The 19,691-nt window shown below is 37.4% G+C and overlaps 2 protein-coding genes across 4 annotated transcripts in view; one reads left to right on the top strand and one right to left on the bottom strand.

Annotated features, from left to right (window-relative positions):
• Nucleotides 1-19,691, bottom strand: part of LOC117326909 (probable E3 ubiquitin ligase complex SCF subunit sconB) — a 51,191-nt gene that overhangs the window by 7,675 nt on the left and 23,825 nt on the right. The window contains exons 5-8 of the mRNA XM_033883710.1: nucleotides 6,920-7,079; nucleotides 6,374-6,434; nucleotides 4,610-4,692; nucleotides 3,310-3,408 (exon numbers count right to left, since the gene is read on the bottom strand). Coding sequence (XP_033739601.1) covers nucleotides 3,310-3,408; nucleotides 4,610-4,692; nucleotides 6,374-6,434; nucleotides 6,920-7,079 — 403 coding nt within the window. The remainder of the gene's footprint in view (nucleotides 1-3,309; nucleotides 3,409-4,609; nucleotides 4,693-6,373; nucleotides 6,435-6,919; nucleotides 7,080-19,691) is intronic.
• On the top strand, nucleotides 9,454-16,263 carry LOC117326910. 3 transcript variants are annotated; one of them, XM_033883712.1, is made up of 3 exons: nucleotides 9,454-9,673; nucleotides 11,201-11,692; nucleotides 13,976-16,263. In XM_033883712.1, the coding sequence occupies exons 1-3, from the start codon at nucleotides 9,475-9,477 to the stop codon at nucleotides 14,971-14,973; spliced, it is 1,689 nt and encodes a 562-aa protein (XP_033739603.1). In that variant the 5' UTR covers nucleotides 9,454-9,474; the 3' UTR covers nucleotides 14,974-16,263. The 3 variants fall into 3 exon arrangements, with proteins under 3 accessions (XP_033739603.1, XP_033739602.1, XP_033739604.1); XM_033883713.1 differs by lacking the exon at nucleotides 9,454-9,673 and adding an exon at nucleotides 9,781-10,327; XM_033883711.1 differs by lacking the exon at nucleotides 9,454-9,673 and adding an exon at nucleotides 9,757-10,327 and having other exon boundaries at nucleotides 11,201-16,263.

The following is a 19,691-nucleotide window of genomic DNA, read 5'->3' as shown; positions in this document are numbered from 1 at the left end:
GTATTTCTGTCTCTAGTCAGATGTAGATTTATGGCGGCCCATATTTTAGCAGTAATTTAAAGCCTAGAACCGTAAACCACTAAGGTCATTAGGATCCAGTTACCAATATAAAGTTAGAGCTGTGAAATTGAACGTCAGTCAATCAACCATCATTAAAATAGGTTTCTAAAACCATTCAACAAAATTAAATGTTTCCTTACCTTATTCACCCTTAAATTAAAGCCCGAGGGACAAACACATAAATTTTGACTCCATCAACAGGGTTGGATTATTGCAGGACAATGGTATATTTGTTTGCATTTTAACTTAACTGCAAAAATCATGAGTGGGCTTATTACCAGACATGACCTAAATATTACCAGACATGGGCTTATTACCAGACATGGGCTTATTACCAGACATGGGCTTATTACCAGACATGACCTAAATATTACCAGACATGGACTTATTACCAGACATGACCTAAATATTACCAGACATGGGCTTATTACCAGACATGTCCTAAATATTACCAGACATGGACTTATCACCAGACATGCGCTTATTACCAGACATGGACTTATTACCAGACATGACCTAAATATTACCAGACATCGACTTATTACCAGACATGGCCTAAATATTACTAGACATGGACTTATTACCAGACATGGACTTATTACCAGACATGACCTAAATATTACCAGACATTGACTTATTACCAGACATGACCAAATATTACCAGACATGGGCTTATTACCAGACATGACCTAAATATTACCAGACATGGGCTTATTACCAGACATGTCCTAAATATTACCAGACATGGACTTATTACCAGACATGCGCTTATTACCAGACATTGACTTATTACCAGACATGACCTAAATATTACCAGACATGGACTTATTACCAGACATGACCTAAATATTACTAGACATGGGCTTATTACCAGACATGGACTTATTACCAGACATGACCTAAATATTACCAAGCATGCGCTTATTACCAGACATGACCTAAATATTACTAGACATGGGCTTATTACCAGACATGGACTTATTACCAGACATGACCTAAATATTACCAAGCATGCACTTATTACCAGACATGACCTAAATATTACCAGACATGGGCTTATTACCAAGCATGCGCTTATTACCAGACATGGACTTATTACCAGACATGACCTAAATATTACCAGACATTGACTTATTACCAGACATGACCAAATATTACCAGACATGGGCTTATTACCAGACATGACCTAAATATTACCAGACATGGGCTTATTACCAGACATGTCCTAAATATTACCAGACATGGACTTATTACCAGACATGCGCTTATTACCAGACATTGACTTATTACCAGACATGACCTAAATATTACCAGACATGGACTTATTACCAGACATGACCTAAATATTACTAGACATGGGCTTATTACCAGACATGGACTTATTACCAGACATGACCTAAATATTACCAAGCATGCGCTTATTACCAGACATGACCTAAATATTACTAGACATGGGCTTATTACCAGACATGGACTTATTACCAGACATGACCTAAATATTACCAAGCATGCACTTATTACCAGACATGACCTAAATATTACCAGACATGGGCTTATTACCAAGCATGCGCTTATTACCAGACATGGACTTATTACCAGACATGACCTAAATATTACTAGACATGAGCTTATTACCAGGCATTGGAAGGTTTATTACCAGACATGGACTTATTACCAGACATGAGCTTATTACCAGACATGGACTTATTACCAGACATAAGCTTATTACCAGACATGGACTTATTACCAGACATGGACTTATTACCAGACATGGACTTATTACCAGACATGGACTTATTACCAGACATGACCTAAATATTACCAGACATGGGCTTATTACCAGACATGTCCTAAATATTACCAGACATGGACTTATTACCAGACATGCGCTTATTACCAGACATGGACTTATTACCAGACATGGACTTATTACCAGACATGGACTTATTACCAGACATGGACTTATTACCAGACATGGACTTATTACCAGACATGGACTTATTACCAGACATGGGCTTATTACCAGACATGGACTTATTACCAGACATGGACTGACATTATAGGATAGATAAGGTATTTGGTACACTCTAGATAGCCTATAATAGTAAAGTAAAGAAGTCTACTGATGTATTAAATCACCCCTTCTGTCCTAGTTAAGACAGTGAAGTCCCTTTATGTCTGTACCCTGGCATAAGACAAGGATATCTATTCAACCTAGCATGTTTGAGAGAAAATAAATTTTCATTCAAAATAGATACCCAGCCTCCTAAACATCACATACTGTTGGTGCCTGTTTCAAATGGACCGCCATCTTCCTTTAAAAGGCTTGACCACAGGTAACCACGATCCATTAGATGATGGAGGGATTATCCAATAAACTTTAACATTAACTGTAACTTTTCTCCATCAAATACTTTGAACCAAATTTTTTTTGAAGAAGTTAAGTGAACCGTGAAGTCCTCTCTTGGAAAATATTATTCAGGACTTAAAAAATTCCAACCTTATAAATTCTGAACCAAATTTACTACAATCCCAATACAATACAATTCTGATACAATACAATACTTATATAATTTAATTTTGCTTGTAACAAGCATTTTCATTGGCTCAAAAATTATGTTATCATCTCATAACATAAAAAAATAAAAGGAACTACTTTCAGTTATACCGGAAGTAGCGGAGTAATCGTTGTTCACGGGATTTTGTATTTAACAATGTGTTTTTAAATATCTGGAGCAAAATAAACATGTTAAATTTAATGAAAATGTTTCTTATCGTTGTTAATTAAATTATAAGGGTTAACTGTAATATTTTTTTTACGTTATTGAGTAATAACACAAAAAACTGGGGTGTACTCTTTTCATAAACCACTTCGCGGTTTATTCAGAGTACACCCCAGTTTTTTGTGTTATTGCTCAATAACGTAAAAAAAAATATTACAGTTAACCCTTAAATAATACAATTCTGATAATCCTGATACAATACAATACAATTCTGAAACAATACAATTCTGCATTGTCACTCATATTTTACTTTTTAACCATCGTACAGGTGCAAATTTTCACACGAGCTTGTAACAGTATACTGCTGAATCAAAACAAACAAAAACTTTCTCAAACAATGTTAAGATAAGACTTTTCAACCACTGGTAACCTACATAGGTTTATCAAATGAAATTGTATGACATGAAATTGTAGGAAACTTCATGAATGAAAACTGCTAGTCATAGAGTAAATTTAAGTTTCTTACCAAAGTGCACTTGTGTATTTTTTCAGGTGTCATGTAGTTCAATATCTTCAAAGATATGTGCTCCGGTAACATGGTAAGGAAATCTCGATAATGTCGCATCTGGGGGATAAAACATAGAGGTCAAAGTTCATATCTTATACGATCACCTGTATTTGATTTTCTTTTTTTTGCTGTGTAAATAAAACACAAGTTCAGGTGTATTTTAGTGATTTTTCTGAAGTTATGTGACAGTTTTATTTTTTTAAATGAAATACCTATTTAATATCTATAGGTAATTTTTTTTTTTTTTTTTTTTTTATTTTAAAAATGAAAAAAAAAAAAACATCTCATTTAAAAACATAAAATATTAAAGAGTAAATTTGAATAGACATGCAACAAATAAAAGTGACATGTCATTTGATTCCACTCAATCAATTTCTGTGATGTGATATATGGCTATTAGCTGAAACACCCATTACATTGACAAGTGGCATGGTATATTATCTGCATGGCATGAAATGAACATGCTGGTAATTCATGTCAATTTCATTACCCAGTCAATAGAAACATCAATCTGTTTCATTTTTGAACAACTGTAAAAGAGTTAATCAAAACGATTTCCTTTTCACATAACAAAAATAATTCTGACATATACATTGTATCTTACGAAGTTATTTTTAACTTCATTCAAATCTCTAAAAAAAATTCAAAATCAAAATTTTCAATCTTTGTACAAAAAATCTGAGAAATATTAAAATAATTATATCATATTTGAAAAAGATACATTTATCTTGGCTCAATATACAAAACAATGTTTCCTGTTAAATTCATCATATGACTAAGAAAAATCTCTGGATCAAAATATCTACTGGTATAATTCCATTTTTCCCCTATTAGCATATTATTGCTAATAAATAACCATTACAATTTGTTAAGAAGTACAAAGAAATATGAAAGTCATATGAAATTGATGCATAAACTGTAATTTCAGTTTAAAATACCTATATATACCTATTTAAAATTTCAAGAATCCATAAAATAAAATTAAAAAAAAACCAAAAAACATGAAAGATTTACAAGAACCCAAAACTAAACCTGGAATAGCAGTTAAATGCTTATTTAAATCTTTAAGAAGCTGAAAATAAATTTAAAAACATGAAAGTTACACACGGAAGAGATACAAGAACTGAAATTGCAGTTTAAAGCCTTTTTAATTCAGTATATCGCTCTGATTTCACATGCAGCTTAAATGTTATTTGTGCTTCAATAGGTTCGCTCCTGTGAAGGTGGTGATTACATTAAGATAAGACTGTTGACTTACCGATAAAAAGCTGGATATGAAATAGTGTTGACGAGGATCGAGCTTAAGGAGAAATTTGTGGAGAAATTCATTCTTTCTGACATCTGTAAATACAAATAAATCAAAATGGAATATGAACACTGAAGCCAAGATCTAGCGGGGTGGTTTCAATCGAAACTTTATCCCCAGAGTAATCTTTAAATGATATGATAACATGGAGGGTTAGTACTGTATACAATTACTTCTATCAACACAGGTAAGATGTGTAAGGAATTTGAATGTCTGGGATTTGGTCGGAACAGACTACAGGTCTTAAGCATGAGGTGTACCTTAGGAACCTCCAACGGAATACAAATGTCAAACTTCGCTGTAGAATTCTAAGTAAGGAAGGTTTTTTTTTTTATAAAAGTACAAAGTCATGCGCAGTGACAGAAATTTAAAACAGAAAGATTTTGTCAGGATTTTGTAGACTTTAAAGATTGTTACTTTCATGATCAGGACAAATTTTCACAGAAAACTTGGAACAAGAAAATATTATGCAAGTTTGTCTGCCTGGATTTTTGGAGGGTTTAAGGACATGGAGTTTCCTGGTTGGGTCAAAGTTTTACAGAAAGCTAGGTAGACAGAAAAAAAATATATCAGGGATAATGCCAGCCTGGATTTTTGGAGATTTTGAGGACTGGAAGTTTCCTGGTTAAAGGTAAAAGTTTTACAGAAAGCTAGGATAGACAGAAAAAAATATTAGAATTTTCCTGTCTCGATTTCGAAGAGTTTGAATATTGTGATTTCCCCGTTCATGTCAATGTTTTCTCTTGTCCCTTGGTTTTGCCCAAACTTGAGCTGCTTCAGGATGATAACTTATCAAAATTTTTTCCTGAAGGTATGAACATTCTAGGTGAATTTTTTTCACTGTTTTATTAGCATGCGTGAAAAAAAATCAAACATGGGTCTGCTTCCATAGACAGGGATATCTCAACCCGAGTGTAAGAGTTTTGCTGGTCAGCATCCGACGAGACTGGTGCTGACCAGCCAAACTCTTTCACAAGAGTCCAGATATTCCTGTCCAATAAATAGACCCATATAAGATTCGATCTGTTAATATCAAACCCAAGTGTAAGAGTTCGGCTTGTCAGCACGATGTTTGAACCATGTTTGATTATTTTTCTCAATTTTACTTACCAGTAACTTACAATTGAGCAAATTCAAGTGAGAATTAAGCAACATTGGTAAAATTTGTCAACCAAAAATTCCTTAACACTTGCATTGAGGGAAATTCCCAGTTACTAACAATTGTATGATAGCTGGGAAACAATAAATCCTCATTTGACCACCCATCTGACCACTCCTCCCGCTACCACTGACCACTCACCTGACCACTCCTCCAGCTACCATTGACCACTCATCTGACCACTCCTCCAGCTACCACTGACCACTCACCTGACCACTCCTCCAGCTACCACTGACCACTCATCTGACCACTCCTCCAGCTACCACTGACCACTCACCTGACCACCACTGACCACTCACCTGACCACTTCTCCAGCTGCCACTGACCACTCACCTGACCACTCCTCCAGGTACCACTGACCACTCACCTGACCACCACTGACCACTCACCTGACCACTCCTCCAGCTGCCACTGACCACTCACCTGACCACCACTGACCACTCACCTGATCACTCCTCTAGGTACCACTGACCACTCACCTGACCACCACTGACCACTCACCTGATCACTCCTCTAGGTACCACTGACCACTCACCTGACCACCACTGACCACTTACCTGACCACTCCTCCAGGTACCAGTGTATCACAGACCAAGCCTCCTCATCTAGCACATTCTTCTGAAACCGTTTGACAAATCAATTAGCATAAATATTAAAAAATAATACTATATTTATCTGATCTGGAAGCAAGCCCACTCGTATCTATTTCATTTCAATGAAAAATGTTATTTCACTTTCATGGTTCATACAGATATTTTCATACCAAAATTCAAACATTATTTCAACTCTTTTTCTGGATTTTCCAGGTGCCTTTTTGTCCAAACTTGTAGGGAACTGTGGTATTTCTAGTCTTTAACATTACTCATTTTGGAGGAATCTGGAAAAGCACGTTTGCAGTATGAATTCCAGCACTTTTCAAGCACTATTACACTTAAGCTGCAACATACAGCTTGGCTAGAGAGAACTTTAGTTTGAGTTGAGTGTAAGACTTCAAGTATCTGGAGGTGCTGGGTTCGATCCCTAGTGGAGGCAGTGAATTTTACCAAACAAATACCACAATGTACATATATATAGCCTCTGCCTAAATACATCATTCAAAATACCTTTTTCTTTTTCTGAGGCTGGTTTTGATCATCGTTGACGAAGCTGACGGAGGACTCCAGAGTGTAGCGGGTAGATACCGGGAGGGAACTTAGTGATGAACCGAGGTACCGCATGTTTCCTTCATCTTGGATGTGTCGACGGATTGGCATGTCAATAAATCTGTAAAAACAGTGAAATTACGGAATTATTGAAACATCTAAATTAAATGATTTTATTTCTTCGCAACACTGGTCAGGGTCATTTAAGGACGTGCCAGGTTTTGGAGGTGGAGGAAAGCCGGAGTACCCAGAGAAAAACCACCAACCTACGATCAGTACCTGGCAACTGCCCCACGTAGGTTTCGAACTCACAACCCAGAGGTGGAGGGCTAGTGATAAAGTGTCGGGACACCTTAACCACTCGGCCAACGCAACACCCCATATAGTTAGACAGGTCACAGGTATCAATGAACAGGGCAAACTAAATAAGTTTTTGTCCTTTTTGTAGCCCCATAAAAGGCCGGGCTGGTAAATTGAAGACAGAAGAAATCCCGATGGAAAAGGAATCAAGAGATAGAGGTCACCAATGATACTCAACAATCTTGACAGAGATGATATTATTAACAAGAGGCCCATGGGCCTTAACGGTCACCTGATTTTTGAAATATTTCAGTAAATTTGAATGAAAGAATGAATTTCAAAACAAATAAAACAAATGATAGTCAAAAATGTGATTTTCCTATAACTATAGTAAAGTTTATCCCCTCCCATGGAGCAAACACAAGACCCCAGGGCTAGGAAATTCACCATTATGGTAAAGCACCTTAAGACCCTTCGTTCTGTGAAGAGTATTTAATTCTACCTTATTTGGGCTGTAAAAAGAAGATTTTTAAAATTTCTGTTAATTTGACCCTTTTTGGCCCCGCCCATCAGCCCCTGGGGGTCAGTCAGGGCCAACATGTACATACCATCAAACTGTCATCCCAAGCTGATAATGTTAACAAAGTTAGAATGAATTCCAATAAAAATTCAACAAATAATAGTCAAAAATGTGATTTCCCTATATAAACTATAGTAAAGTTTACCCCCTACCCAGGGGCAAACATGAGACCGTAGGGTCACGAAATTCACAATTTTGGTAAAGCACCTTAAGATCCTTCCATCTATGTAGAGTATTTGATTCTACCATATCTGAGAGTAGAGAAGAAGATTTTTGAAATTTTAGTCATTTTGACCCTTTTTGGCCCCGCCCATCAGCCCCTGGGGGTCAACCAGGGCCAACATGTACATACCATCAAACTGTCATCCTATGCTGATAATTTGAACAAAGTTAGAATAAATTCCAATAAAAATCCAACAAATAATAGTCAAAAATGTGATTTCCCTATATAAACTATAGTAAAGTTTACCCCCTACCCAGGGGCAAACGTGAGACCCCAGGGTCATGAAATTTACAATTTTGGTAAAGCACCATAAGACCCCTTCATCTATGAAGAGTATTTGATTCTAACATATCTGAGAGTAGAGAAGAAGATTTTTGAAATTTCAGTCAATTTGACCCTTTTTGGCCCCGCTCCTTCAGCCCCTGGGGGTCAACCAGGGCCAACATGTACATACCATCAAACTGTTATCCTATGCTCATAATTTGAACCAAGTTAGAATAAATTCCAATAGAAATCCAACAAATAATAGTCAAAAATGTGATTTCCCTATATAAACTATAGTAAAGTTTACCCCCTACCCAGGGGCAAACGTGAGACCCCAGGGTCATGAAATTCACAATTTTGGTAAAGCACCTTAAGAGCCTTCCATCTATGAAGAGTATTTGATTCTAATATATCTGAGAGTAGAGAAGAAGATTTTTGAAATTTCAGTCAATTTGACCCTTTTTGGCCCCGCCCACCAGCCCCTGGGGGTCAACCAGGGCCAACATGTACATACCATCAAACTGTCATCCCATGCTGATAATTTGAACCAAGTTAGAATGAATTCCAATAGATATCCAACAAATAATAGTCAAAAATGTGATTTCCCTATATAAACTATAGTAAAGTTTACCCCCTACCCAGGGGCAAACGTGAGACCCCAGGGTCATAAAATTCACAATTTTGGTAAAGCACCTTAAGACCCTTCCATCTATGAAGAGTATTTGATTCTACCTCATCTGAGAGTAGAGAAGAAGATTTTTGAAGTTTTAGTCAATTTGACCCTTTTTGGCCCCACCCCTCAGGCCCCTGGGGGGTGGGGACCATATAATTCACAATTTTGGTTGACCTTCAGCCATAGAAACTTTCTGCCAAATTTCATTGAATTTTGTTAAGTGGTTTTGGAGAAGAAGTCGAAAATGTAAAAAGTTTACGGACGCACGCCGCACGACGCACGACGGACGACGACGGACAAAAGGCGATTAGAATAGGTCACTTGAGACTTCGTCTCAGGTGACCTAAAAATTAATAAAACTACATGTTACTGTAAAAAAATAAGAATATCAGAACAGAATTCAGAAGCTGCACCTCTTTGTATTACAAGTATTTCTTTTATAAGATTATTTATATGATAATTAAAATAACATTTTAATGTACTTTATACATGCTAGGAGCTGTTATTGTATAGTTATGTTTATGAGTTATATGTTTTACCACATTTTGGATCACTTTAAATTTCGCGCGTTGTATACGGAAGGGGGATATGGTCAAGAGGTCATACTAAGATATTTACGCATGCGCAATTACGCACAGAAAACAAACAAAGAAAATCGAGGAACAATCAGAGCAGGTCAGTCTGGTTTTATTTACATATATTCAGGAAGATTGTTTTAATTTAACATGGATGAAACATCAGTACTGATCATGGGGCATAGTTTTGTCAGACGTTTGGAAGGTCATATGTCAGGGTCGTGGTATAACCTTGGTTTTGATGAGTCATCAATGACGGTACATTGTTGTGGTCGGGGTGGCGGGAGAGTACGTCATTTACTTCAGCCAGACATGTCTCAAGCTATAGATCGCTATAGACCTGATGTTGTGTTGCTACAAATAGGAGGGAACGACCTTGATTCCCCAGTATGTGAGGACATACAAGGACGTTTAGCTCAGGATATATTCTCTGTGGCTTCATGGATTGTGAATGGCTTTAACGTAGACAGTGTTGGTATTATGCAACTTATGTACAGAACAAAAACACGACACATAGCAGTGGAGGTATATAATTCAGCTGTTGACTTTGTTAATATGACCCTGAAAACGTTGTGTGCAGACCCAAGTCAGTGTTTTTATTGGAGACATAAAGGGTTAAAGACGGGGATATTTAATTGTTTGAACCAAGATGGCGTCCATCTTTCATCGGAGGGTACACGCAAGTTCATTCTGTCAGTGCGTGGGGCAGTCCTTAGGGGAAGGTCGTTGTCCGCTTCGCAGAGTTCCGAATAAGGTAAGCTTGGGCTCATTTACATAATTTATGCGGAGCGTCACTTCCGCCCAGGTCACTGGGTCCGATGAGGTAGCGTCATAAGGCTAATTAAATTCTCGCAATACGTTTCCAAGGCTTGTCCTTTACAGTTTGTTTTCTGTTTATTAGCTATCTGTTATTATAAATTATCATATATGACTTTAATTCGATCATAATTATATCTTAACATTCATTTATTACCTACAAGGTCAAGGTTTGTTTATACTTCGGGTTTGTTTACATACGTCGGTTTTGTTTACATGTGTTAGGCACATGTGTGTATAAGCTGTAGAACGTTTCGTTATCTGACTGGTTCGGCAATGACAGCTCCGTACAGGTTATTGCTGGTGTAATATATATATATTAATGCTGCTTCTTACTATGCATGGGTTCTATTAAATTTATACACAGTTCTAGGCTCATACATACTGACATGATATGTTGAAATTACATTACAGGTATGTACATCATAGGTAGGTACTGGTTATGTACATCATAGCTATGTACTGATTACGTACGCCATAGGTGTGTACAAGTTACGTACATCATAGGTATGTACTGGTTATGTACGCCATAGGTGTGTACAAGTTATGTACATCATAGGTATGTACTGGTTATGTACGCCATAGGTGTGTACAAGTTATGTACATCATAGGTATGTACTGGTTATGTACATCATAGGTGTGTACAAGTTATGTACATCATAGGTATGTACTGGTTATGTACGCCATAGGTGTGTACAAGTTATGTACATCATAGGTATGTACTGGTTATGTACATCATAGGTATGTAAAAAAAAAAAAAAAAAAAAGAACAAGTAAGAGCATATTCCTCTTCCTTTATACCTTGTTTCAGATACTATGGGTCCAGAAAGACGTCGCCCAAGGCGACAGGCTGCGCTCAATAACAGGGCAGTCAGGCCTAGGCCTAGAACTGAGCTACAAACCAACAACCAGACAGAGGTGGTAGATCAAAGCCAACAGAGTTCAGGGCCGGCAGCTACTAACACCTTTCCCTCTGCAAAAGAAATTGCAGCACAATTATTGGAACAGATGCTGGAAAAAGGGGTAGCGACAGTGTTACCCAGTGTCCAGCTGCCATCCATCGACATGTCTACAGGACCACCAGCAGCGTTAGGCGCACCACCTACTGTCGGTACTGACCAAGCCACATATAATCTGCTCCACAATATACCCGCTGGTATAAACAGGCCGCAGATGCCCAGTCACTCCGCTGCGACAGCATCTACACTGCAATCCGTGAATCCTTCATCATCTTCTGGGCATGCGATTTCAACATCACCATCACTCCAGTCACCAGTACAGTCTGTAATTAATGACATGACAGGTGAGGCACATAGTGTGTCTAAGTACAGCAGCATTTCCTTACCTCTCGGGCTTAACTTAGATCCCAAAATAATTGCAAAAATTCATAGCCATGAATTTATTGAATTCGGTGTGTTACTTTCACCTAACTTAAAAACAAAAGAGTGTCAACTCCAGCTGCTGGGTAATGAAATTTCAGTAGTCCCCAAACAAAAACAATTTCAAATTCGGACAATTGAGCAATGGCTTCAAGCCTTCCACATCTTTGCAGCTGTTTATGTACAAAGTCATGCACACCGTATTGCAGGTCTCCTTAAATATGCTGATACCATTCAAACACTTGCCCGAAGGTCAGGATTTGCTGCAGCAATTTTTTACGATACTCAGTTTCGTCTGTTAATGCAATTTAACAGCAGCATTTCGTGGGACTCAATCAATCAGGAGTTGTATTTGCATGCATTAGCCATAAGCCTTAAAACGGCCCAAAAACAGGTGCCCTTTCAATCAAACCCAGCCCATCCAAACAGTAGTGGGACGAAAGTCAAGGGTAGGTGCTGGGACTTTATGCAATCTGGGACATGCTCATATGGAGCACAGTGTAGATTCCTCCATGTATGTGCCAGGTGTGGGGGCAACCATCATGTTAAACAATGTAAGTCCCAAAACAACCGATTTCCACACAGAGCCGGTCAAAACGCAACAAATAATGGGGGGTCCCAAACTGACCCATCCAATACAAATAAATCAACAAACAACACCTCATCAGTCCGCAGTGCTAACACAAATTCCAGAGGTCGTCCAGGCAACACCTCATAAACTTCCCTCTCCAGTCAAATTTAACATATTGCAACAGTATTTGACAGGATATGATGTTTCTAAATTGGCTCTATTACAGACGGGGTTCACACAGGGGTTTTCTTTACAGCATCAGGGCATCCGAACTTTTCGGGATTCCAAAAACCTCAGATCAGCAGAAGAAAATCCTCAAATTTTACAACAAAAAATTGACAAGGAAGTATCGTTGGGTCGGATCGCTGGGCCATTTGATTCACCGCCATTTCAAAATTTCCATATATCCCCTTTGGGGTTGGTCCCGAAAAAAGAAAAAAATGAGTTTCGGCTAATTCACCATTTATCATATCCTAGCGGTTTTTCTATTAATGATGGCATTTCCTCAGAAGACTCTTCGGTTCAATATCAGAACATTTCTGACGCCATTGGTCTTGTCAAATATTTCGGCCCTGGGACTTTGCTCGCAAAGACCGATATTGAAAATGCTTTCCGAATTCTGCCCATATCGCCTAATGATTATGAATTGTTGGGTATGAAGATCGCTGGGAAATACTACTTTGACAGAGTCCTCCCCATGGGATGTTCAATATCTTGTAATCTTTTCGAACAGCTCAGCACAGCTCTACATTGGGCAATGGAGAATCATTTTCAGGCAGCAGGAGTAGTACATGTATTAGATGATTTCCTATTTGCTGGCCCTCCTAATTCAGAAAAAGGTCGGGCGGACTTAGTTTCATTTCTAGCATTATGCCAGAGAGTAGGCATCCCTATAAAACATTCCAAAACCGTACAGCCCACAACAACAATAACCTTTCTTGGGGTGGAAATAGACTCTATCGCAATGGAAGCTAGGCTCCCACAGGAAAAAGTGGAGAAAGTTAAAGCGCTTTTGTCTAGTTTTAGCTCCCGTAAGAAAGTTACCCTTAAAGAGCTTCAGTCCCTTATAGGTCTGCTTAACTTTGCATGTTGTGTTGTTCTTCCAGGCCGCCCCTTTTTGCGCCGTCTTATCGATCTCACCAAAGGGATTGTAAAACCCCATTTCCACATTCGATTAAATAGGGAGGCACGTTTGGACATTCATGCCTGGCAACAATTCATCAATTCATTCAATGGGGTTTCTCTCATTCTAGCTGATAGGTGGGAAACATCTAACCATCTACATTTCTATACAGATGCTAGCGGTCTGGGGTTTGGGGCAGTGTTCAATGAACAATGGTTTTATGGGGAATGGCCAGAGGCAATGATGTCACATCACATTACCATTAAGGAACTATTCCCTATTGTTATAGCAGTAGAGATATGGGGAGAACAGTTGAAACACAAATGTATTTTGTTCCACAGTGATAATGACGCTGTTGTTTCCATTTTGAATAAACATTCCAGCAAAGACCCAGTAGTTATGAAACTTGTACGGAGGTTGGTTGTAAAAGCCTTACAGTTGAATATTCTTTTTTGTTCTGAACATATCATGGGTAAGCGAAATATCTTGGCAGATGCTTTGTCTCGATTGCAGGTGCAAACCTTCCGAGAGCTGGCTCCACACATGAAGCGCAACCCGGTGCTGGTACCAGCACATCTTTTGTTAATTTGATTACTCTAGTACAACATCTTCTGATGAATGCCATAGCACCCCAAACCAGAAAGAGCTACATAAGGGCTTTCAGTCACCTCCAAGAGTTCATCAGTACACATTTTAACAGTACACCATGCTTACCCACTACAGTGGACATGCTGGTATATTTCATAGCTCAAATGTATAGCGAACAGAAAGCTACGGCAACAATTAAGACTTATGTCGCTGCAGTGGGCTATATTAACAAGTTGGCAGGTTATTCAGACCCTGCTCAGTCTTTTATAATCAAAAAGATTCTAACTGCGGTCCAACGGGGCTCATATCAACCTGATTCTAGGTTACCGATTACACCACATATCCTACAGAAATTAGTTAAAGCACTCCCTAGAACATTTTTGTCACAATATCAACAATTTATGCTCAAAGCAATGTATCTTTTAGCTTTTCATGCCTTCCTGCGGGTGGGTGAAATGACTGTCAATTCGTTCAGCTGTCATACTCTTCAATTTCAAGACATAAATATTCAGTATCAGCACGGGGTTCCTCTTAAATTAGAAGTTACTTTCAAATCGTTTAAGGGCAATTATAATATAAGACCCATTGTAATATCAATTGAAAGAAAACAGGATGCTTCCGTTTGCCCGGTGTTAGCTTTGAGTCAGTACATTAGTCTACGTGGGACCTACCCAGGTCACCTTTTTGCTTTTCCAATTAATCAGCCGGTCTCTTATCAGTATTTTACGGATAGCTTGAAGCAGACTTTCTGTGCTGCGGGCATAGATGCAAAAGGCTATGCAAGCCATAGCTTTCGAATTGGTGCAGCCAGTACTGCTGCTGCACAGGGGATACCGGATGAGGATATTCAACACATGGGCAGATGGAAGTCTCTAGCTTTCAAGCGATACATTAGGCTACCAACAATTTTTGGTAATACATAAGGAATCAATGTTCATATTTAAAGGGTTATAGATGTAATCATCCGAGATCAGTTCGGAGATTTAGGTACTTAACGGATCCCCGAGTTGTCCCGGGTTAACCAATTAGTAAAATTTACCCTATATAACTGGTGTTACAAAATCAGCCTGGGCATTGGGTCGAGGTTGATGATGAATTTGTGTATTTTATTGATTCATGTTTGGTTTTTATTGTGTATATTATGCATATTAAAGATGATTTTTCAACTTGGGCATTGGGTCGAAGTTGATTGTTACTTAAGTTTTGTTAGCATATACCCATTTAACACATTGGTATCTTATCAGATCTCTACTTTCATTTAGTAGTACGTGGGTTCTTTGTCAGAGTTCGCACTTTTTCAACTTGGGCATTGGGTCGAAGTGAGATCTGGTTTCTGTTACTTGCATTTTTAGCTTTTAATGATCTTAGCACAAGGTCAGAGTCCCATTTTTTCAACCTCAGCTGATGTTTTTTATGTTCGATTAAGGTTACATTCGTTATATGTACACACAGAGGTGCACATTATGTTGATGAGTACACATCAGTCAACATCAGTTCTCAACTTGGGCATTGGGTCGAAGTTGAGGTTTTGTTGTACGTATAATTTTGTTATTTCTTTAAGGTATTAATTGATTATTATACTGTTCTGGTGACTGGATAACAATTCATATATGGTTATGGCACAGGATTTGGAGATGTTCAAGCCTTGGATCTATCGTGCGAAACTGGATTTCCATATATGGACTATGGACTATATGGACGGTCATATTCCTTACGAATCTTTTGTGATACGCCAGTCAACGGGAGAACATTCACTTCCAATCATATATGTGATAGCTCAGGCATTGGGTCCGAGTTATTATACATATTTAGACCAGTGACCGTGTTGAATACAATCAGACAATATCATTCTTCTATGAGAACCATTTATATATGTTCCAGTTTTCCAACATTGTTTACTTTGGTTGATTTAAATAACTAGTATCTTGTCATGAAGCAACTTGTAGTGTACATGTACTTTTTCTTGATAAAGTTTATTTTTCACAGGCTATATTTCCTTTATTGAGGTAATGGTCGTGAGGGCTTCGGGTGGGGTATGTTGTTCTGGAAATTCCAGGAAATTCCCGAAAATTTCCCTAGCACAACATTGTGGCGTTTTTTATCCCCACCTAGGACCAAATGTTTTGTTATGTACTAAATGTTGGTTCAGGCTTGGAAATCCATATTTCCAGGTCTGTCGTTTATATATAATAAACGGCCAATTTCATTCTAAACTTGGTTGTCTGTCTTATTTGTTATGGTTATATGCATTTGGTCCAACAAGCTTGCCCTCACGACAGTCATGTATAAATGATAATTAAAATAACATTTTAATGTACTTTATACATGCTAGGAGCTGTTATTGTATAGTTATGTTTATGAGTTATATGTTTTACCACATTTTGGATCACTTTAAATTTCGCGCGTTGTATACGGAAGGGGGATATGGTCAAGAGGTCATACTAAGATATTTACGCATGCGCAATTACGCACAGAAAACAAACAAAGAAAATCGAGGAACAATCAGAGCAGGTCAGTCTGGTTTTATTTACATATATTCAGGAAGATTGTTTTAATCCGCCTCCACCCCCTCCTCCTTCCGTTCATAGTATATTTCTTAATAGGAGCTGTGACTCCTTTTGTATTCTATCTACTCTAGGTTGGGCGTTTTTTATCCCCACCTAGGACCAAATGTTTTGTTATGTACTAAATGTAAATAGGAGCTGTGACTCCTTTTGTGTTCTATCTACTCTAGGTTGGGCGTTTTTTATCCCCACCTAGGACCAAATGTTTTGTTATGTACTAAATGTTGGTTCAGGCTTGGAAATCCATATTTCCAGGTCTGTCGTTTATATATAATAAACGGCCAATTTCATTCTAAACTTGGTTGTCTGTCTTATTTGTTATGGTTATATGCATTTGGTCCAACAAGCTTGCCCTCACGACAGTCATGTATAAAAAAGAGTTCTCTGAATACCACTAGACTGAAACTTAAAGAAAAAAATTATGTGTTACAATTATCAACTTATAATTTGATTCTTGGCTTTTTATAGCCCGAAATTGTATAACCAGAGTTCACGTACAGCTACCTTTTATCAAGTTCACTGAGAAAAAACAATACTAAACTATCAACATCCACCAAGAACCTAAAGGTTATGACTGCCTGACATATGGGTTTGACTGCCGTACTTTGGGATATCTTGGATGTGGTTATATTTTGGTTTATTTGGCCCCTGGGGTGAATGAGCCAAAATTAAACACACCAAAATTTCACGAAAAAATCGTCGGAACAATATCCGGATTATTGCAACCGTTTCTTCGTTCATTTACTACATAACCATAACTAGCTTCCGCAATCTGTGTTGATGTGTGTTGTAATATTGTTTAATATTGTTTTTTGATAAAAATGCGTCAATAAAGGAATGTTTTCATCTAAATGTGTTATAAATTTATTCACGTTGTTTTCATATTGATTGTTGTATTAGCCGTGTTCAAGGATAAGTCGCATCTCGATCAATCGATTAACTTGTGTACAAAGCGAAGACTGTTTTCCTGTGCAACCAGGTGAGACTATGAACAAACATATCAATTACATAACTACAGGTAAGTGCCAAAATTTAACACACATGATGGTAAACGACAAAATTTGACGTACCAATATTTAACCACCCTATTTTGAGCAAATAACGCCAAATTTTGGCAACCCCAAAATATCCCAAAGTACAGTATATGAGAAAACATGCTTGGAAGTCCATTTTCTCCACTGTTTATAGGTAATCTAAAGTTCCCTTGACCCAGGAAACGAAGGCTTTAATAGAAGATCCTGATAATGACGAAATACTCTTCTGTATCTTTCCTATTGTTGTGAAGTTTTGAAGATTAAAGCAATACGTTTTATAATTTAACCTAAGCAACAAACAGGCAAACCAATTTCCCGTTAAAACAACTGCGGACAATAAAAAGGTGATTGTTCTTTATTCCTATAATTGAAAACTGTTTTTTTTTTTTCAAAATTAAAATAAAAATCGTGAAATTTTCAAAAACCATTTAAAGAAAATGTGTACACTTTTGAAGCAAAATCTTCTGATATACGCTTTCAGCAGGCCGCACATGTATTATTTTGCTCGTAGGAATTCAATCAAGCATTTCTCATACTTGGTCGACATTCAAACTCCATTCTATTATCATACTGAAGGAAAGGTGTGAAAAGTTCAGAATTGAAGAAGCTCTTTAATAAAGAAAGAAACATTTAAACAGACTGGAATACACTTTAATGCTGTTTTAAATTGATTTATTGAAATACTGATAAAGTTCTTAAAACAGAATTGAGAAATTCCGGAAAAAAATAATACATCTACTCTACGTTTGATCTTGGCGTATATCTATAATATAATCAATAACCTATTTTACCTGTGTATAATTATGACCTCTTTGACCAAAGATGATAATTTCAAATTTTGATTTGATCAAATCTAGCATACCAAATCTAATGACAGTTCACCTGATAGTTTCCTTTGTTTAAATTCAAAGCCGTTTTTGCTATCAGGATGGTTCGATATTAATTAAAGACCGAGACTGTTGATGTATAGATAAATTTCTACCTGTTAATTAATAGACAGGTAGGTCTGTGAAGTATCACACCTGTAATTAGATGTAGGCAATACAGTCCGAGATTCTATAAAACTTTTGATATTATTGTAAAATCCATATATGGACATTTTTTATAAACTATTTATAGAAGCACATGAACCGGGGCCTTACTGGGGGTGGAAACCGGAGTACCTGAAGTTAAACCTACCTGTTTGGGCAAGTGACCTAATATCATATCCAATCATGGAATTGAACCCTGGATGCCTCTAAGCTATAGATGAAAGGCGAGTGTTTCACTACTAAACCACAGACCACACCATTTTTACATTTGATATAAAATATTTATTTTCTAAATGGTTACTATAAACTTAATTTTCACAACTCTTTACTATTTGCTACAAACGTTTTTCACCTTTTTTCTGATCCGACAAAAACCTTTGAAGTTGATATGCAATTTAGTTTAATCCATTCATCACCTACCTATATCATAACATCTATATAATATCAAGCCTCCCACATTTCTTACTTAACAGATAAATAAAGCATTAAGGGCATTGAACCGAATGCATAATCTGATTAATGTCACTAGCGGGGTGTATAACATGCAGAAAACTTTTCAATTTACCCATACAAAATATTCATGCAATATATATTGTATATGTACAGTCATTTTTTTATGAATGTTTGACAAAGGCCTGCTTCCATCTTTACTGACCTTCAGGGTGACACAGATGGCCGCTACTGTTAGTTGACATATCAACCAGGAATATTTACTAACCTTATCCACATAAATTGACTGTTAAGTTGATTTAGAAATGTACGAGTTATCCAATAAAACATCAATGATAATACGGCCATGTTCTGTCAGTTAACAGTTTAAAATCCAATATATTAATAACATATCCCAAACAAAAATACTTGCTTGCAGTAAGCTTGCGGCAAGCTTGCGGCAAGCTTATTTTACTCTTCGCAAGCTATATGCAAGCTAGTAAGAAGCTTGCGCAAGCTTGCAGGCAGGCAAGTCCTAAAACTTAAGCTATCCGCAAGCTCGCAAGATCATGGTTGCAAGCTT

The sequence above is a fragment of the Pecten maximus genome, chromosome 5 (assembly GCF_902652985.1).
Source record: "Pecten maximus chromosome 5, xPecMax1.1, whole genome shotgun sequence".
Lineage (NCBI taxonomy): Eukaryota > Metazoa > Mollusca > Bivalvia > Pectinida > Pectinidae > Pecten > Pecten maximus.
Note: the sequence above shows the minus strand (reverse complement) of the source record. Positions and strands in the feature narration are given on the sequence as shown.

Bases quoted from the DNA above. Each gene is read 5' to 3' on its own strand.
- LOC117326910 (XM_033883711.1), top strand. From the start codon at position 12,257: ATGGAGCACAGTGTAGATTCCTCCATGTATGTGCCAGGTGTGGGGGCA.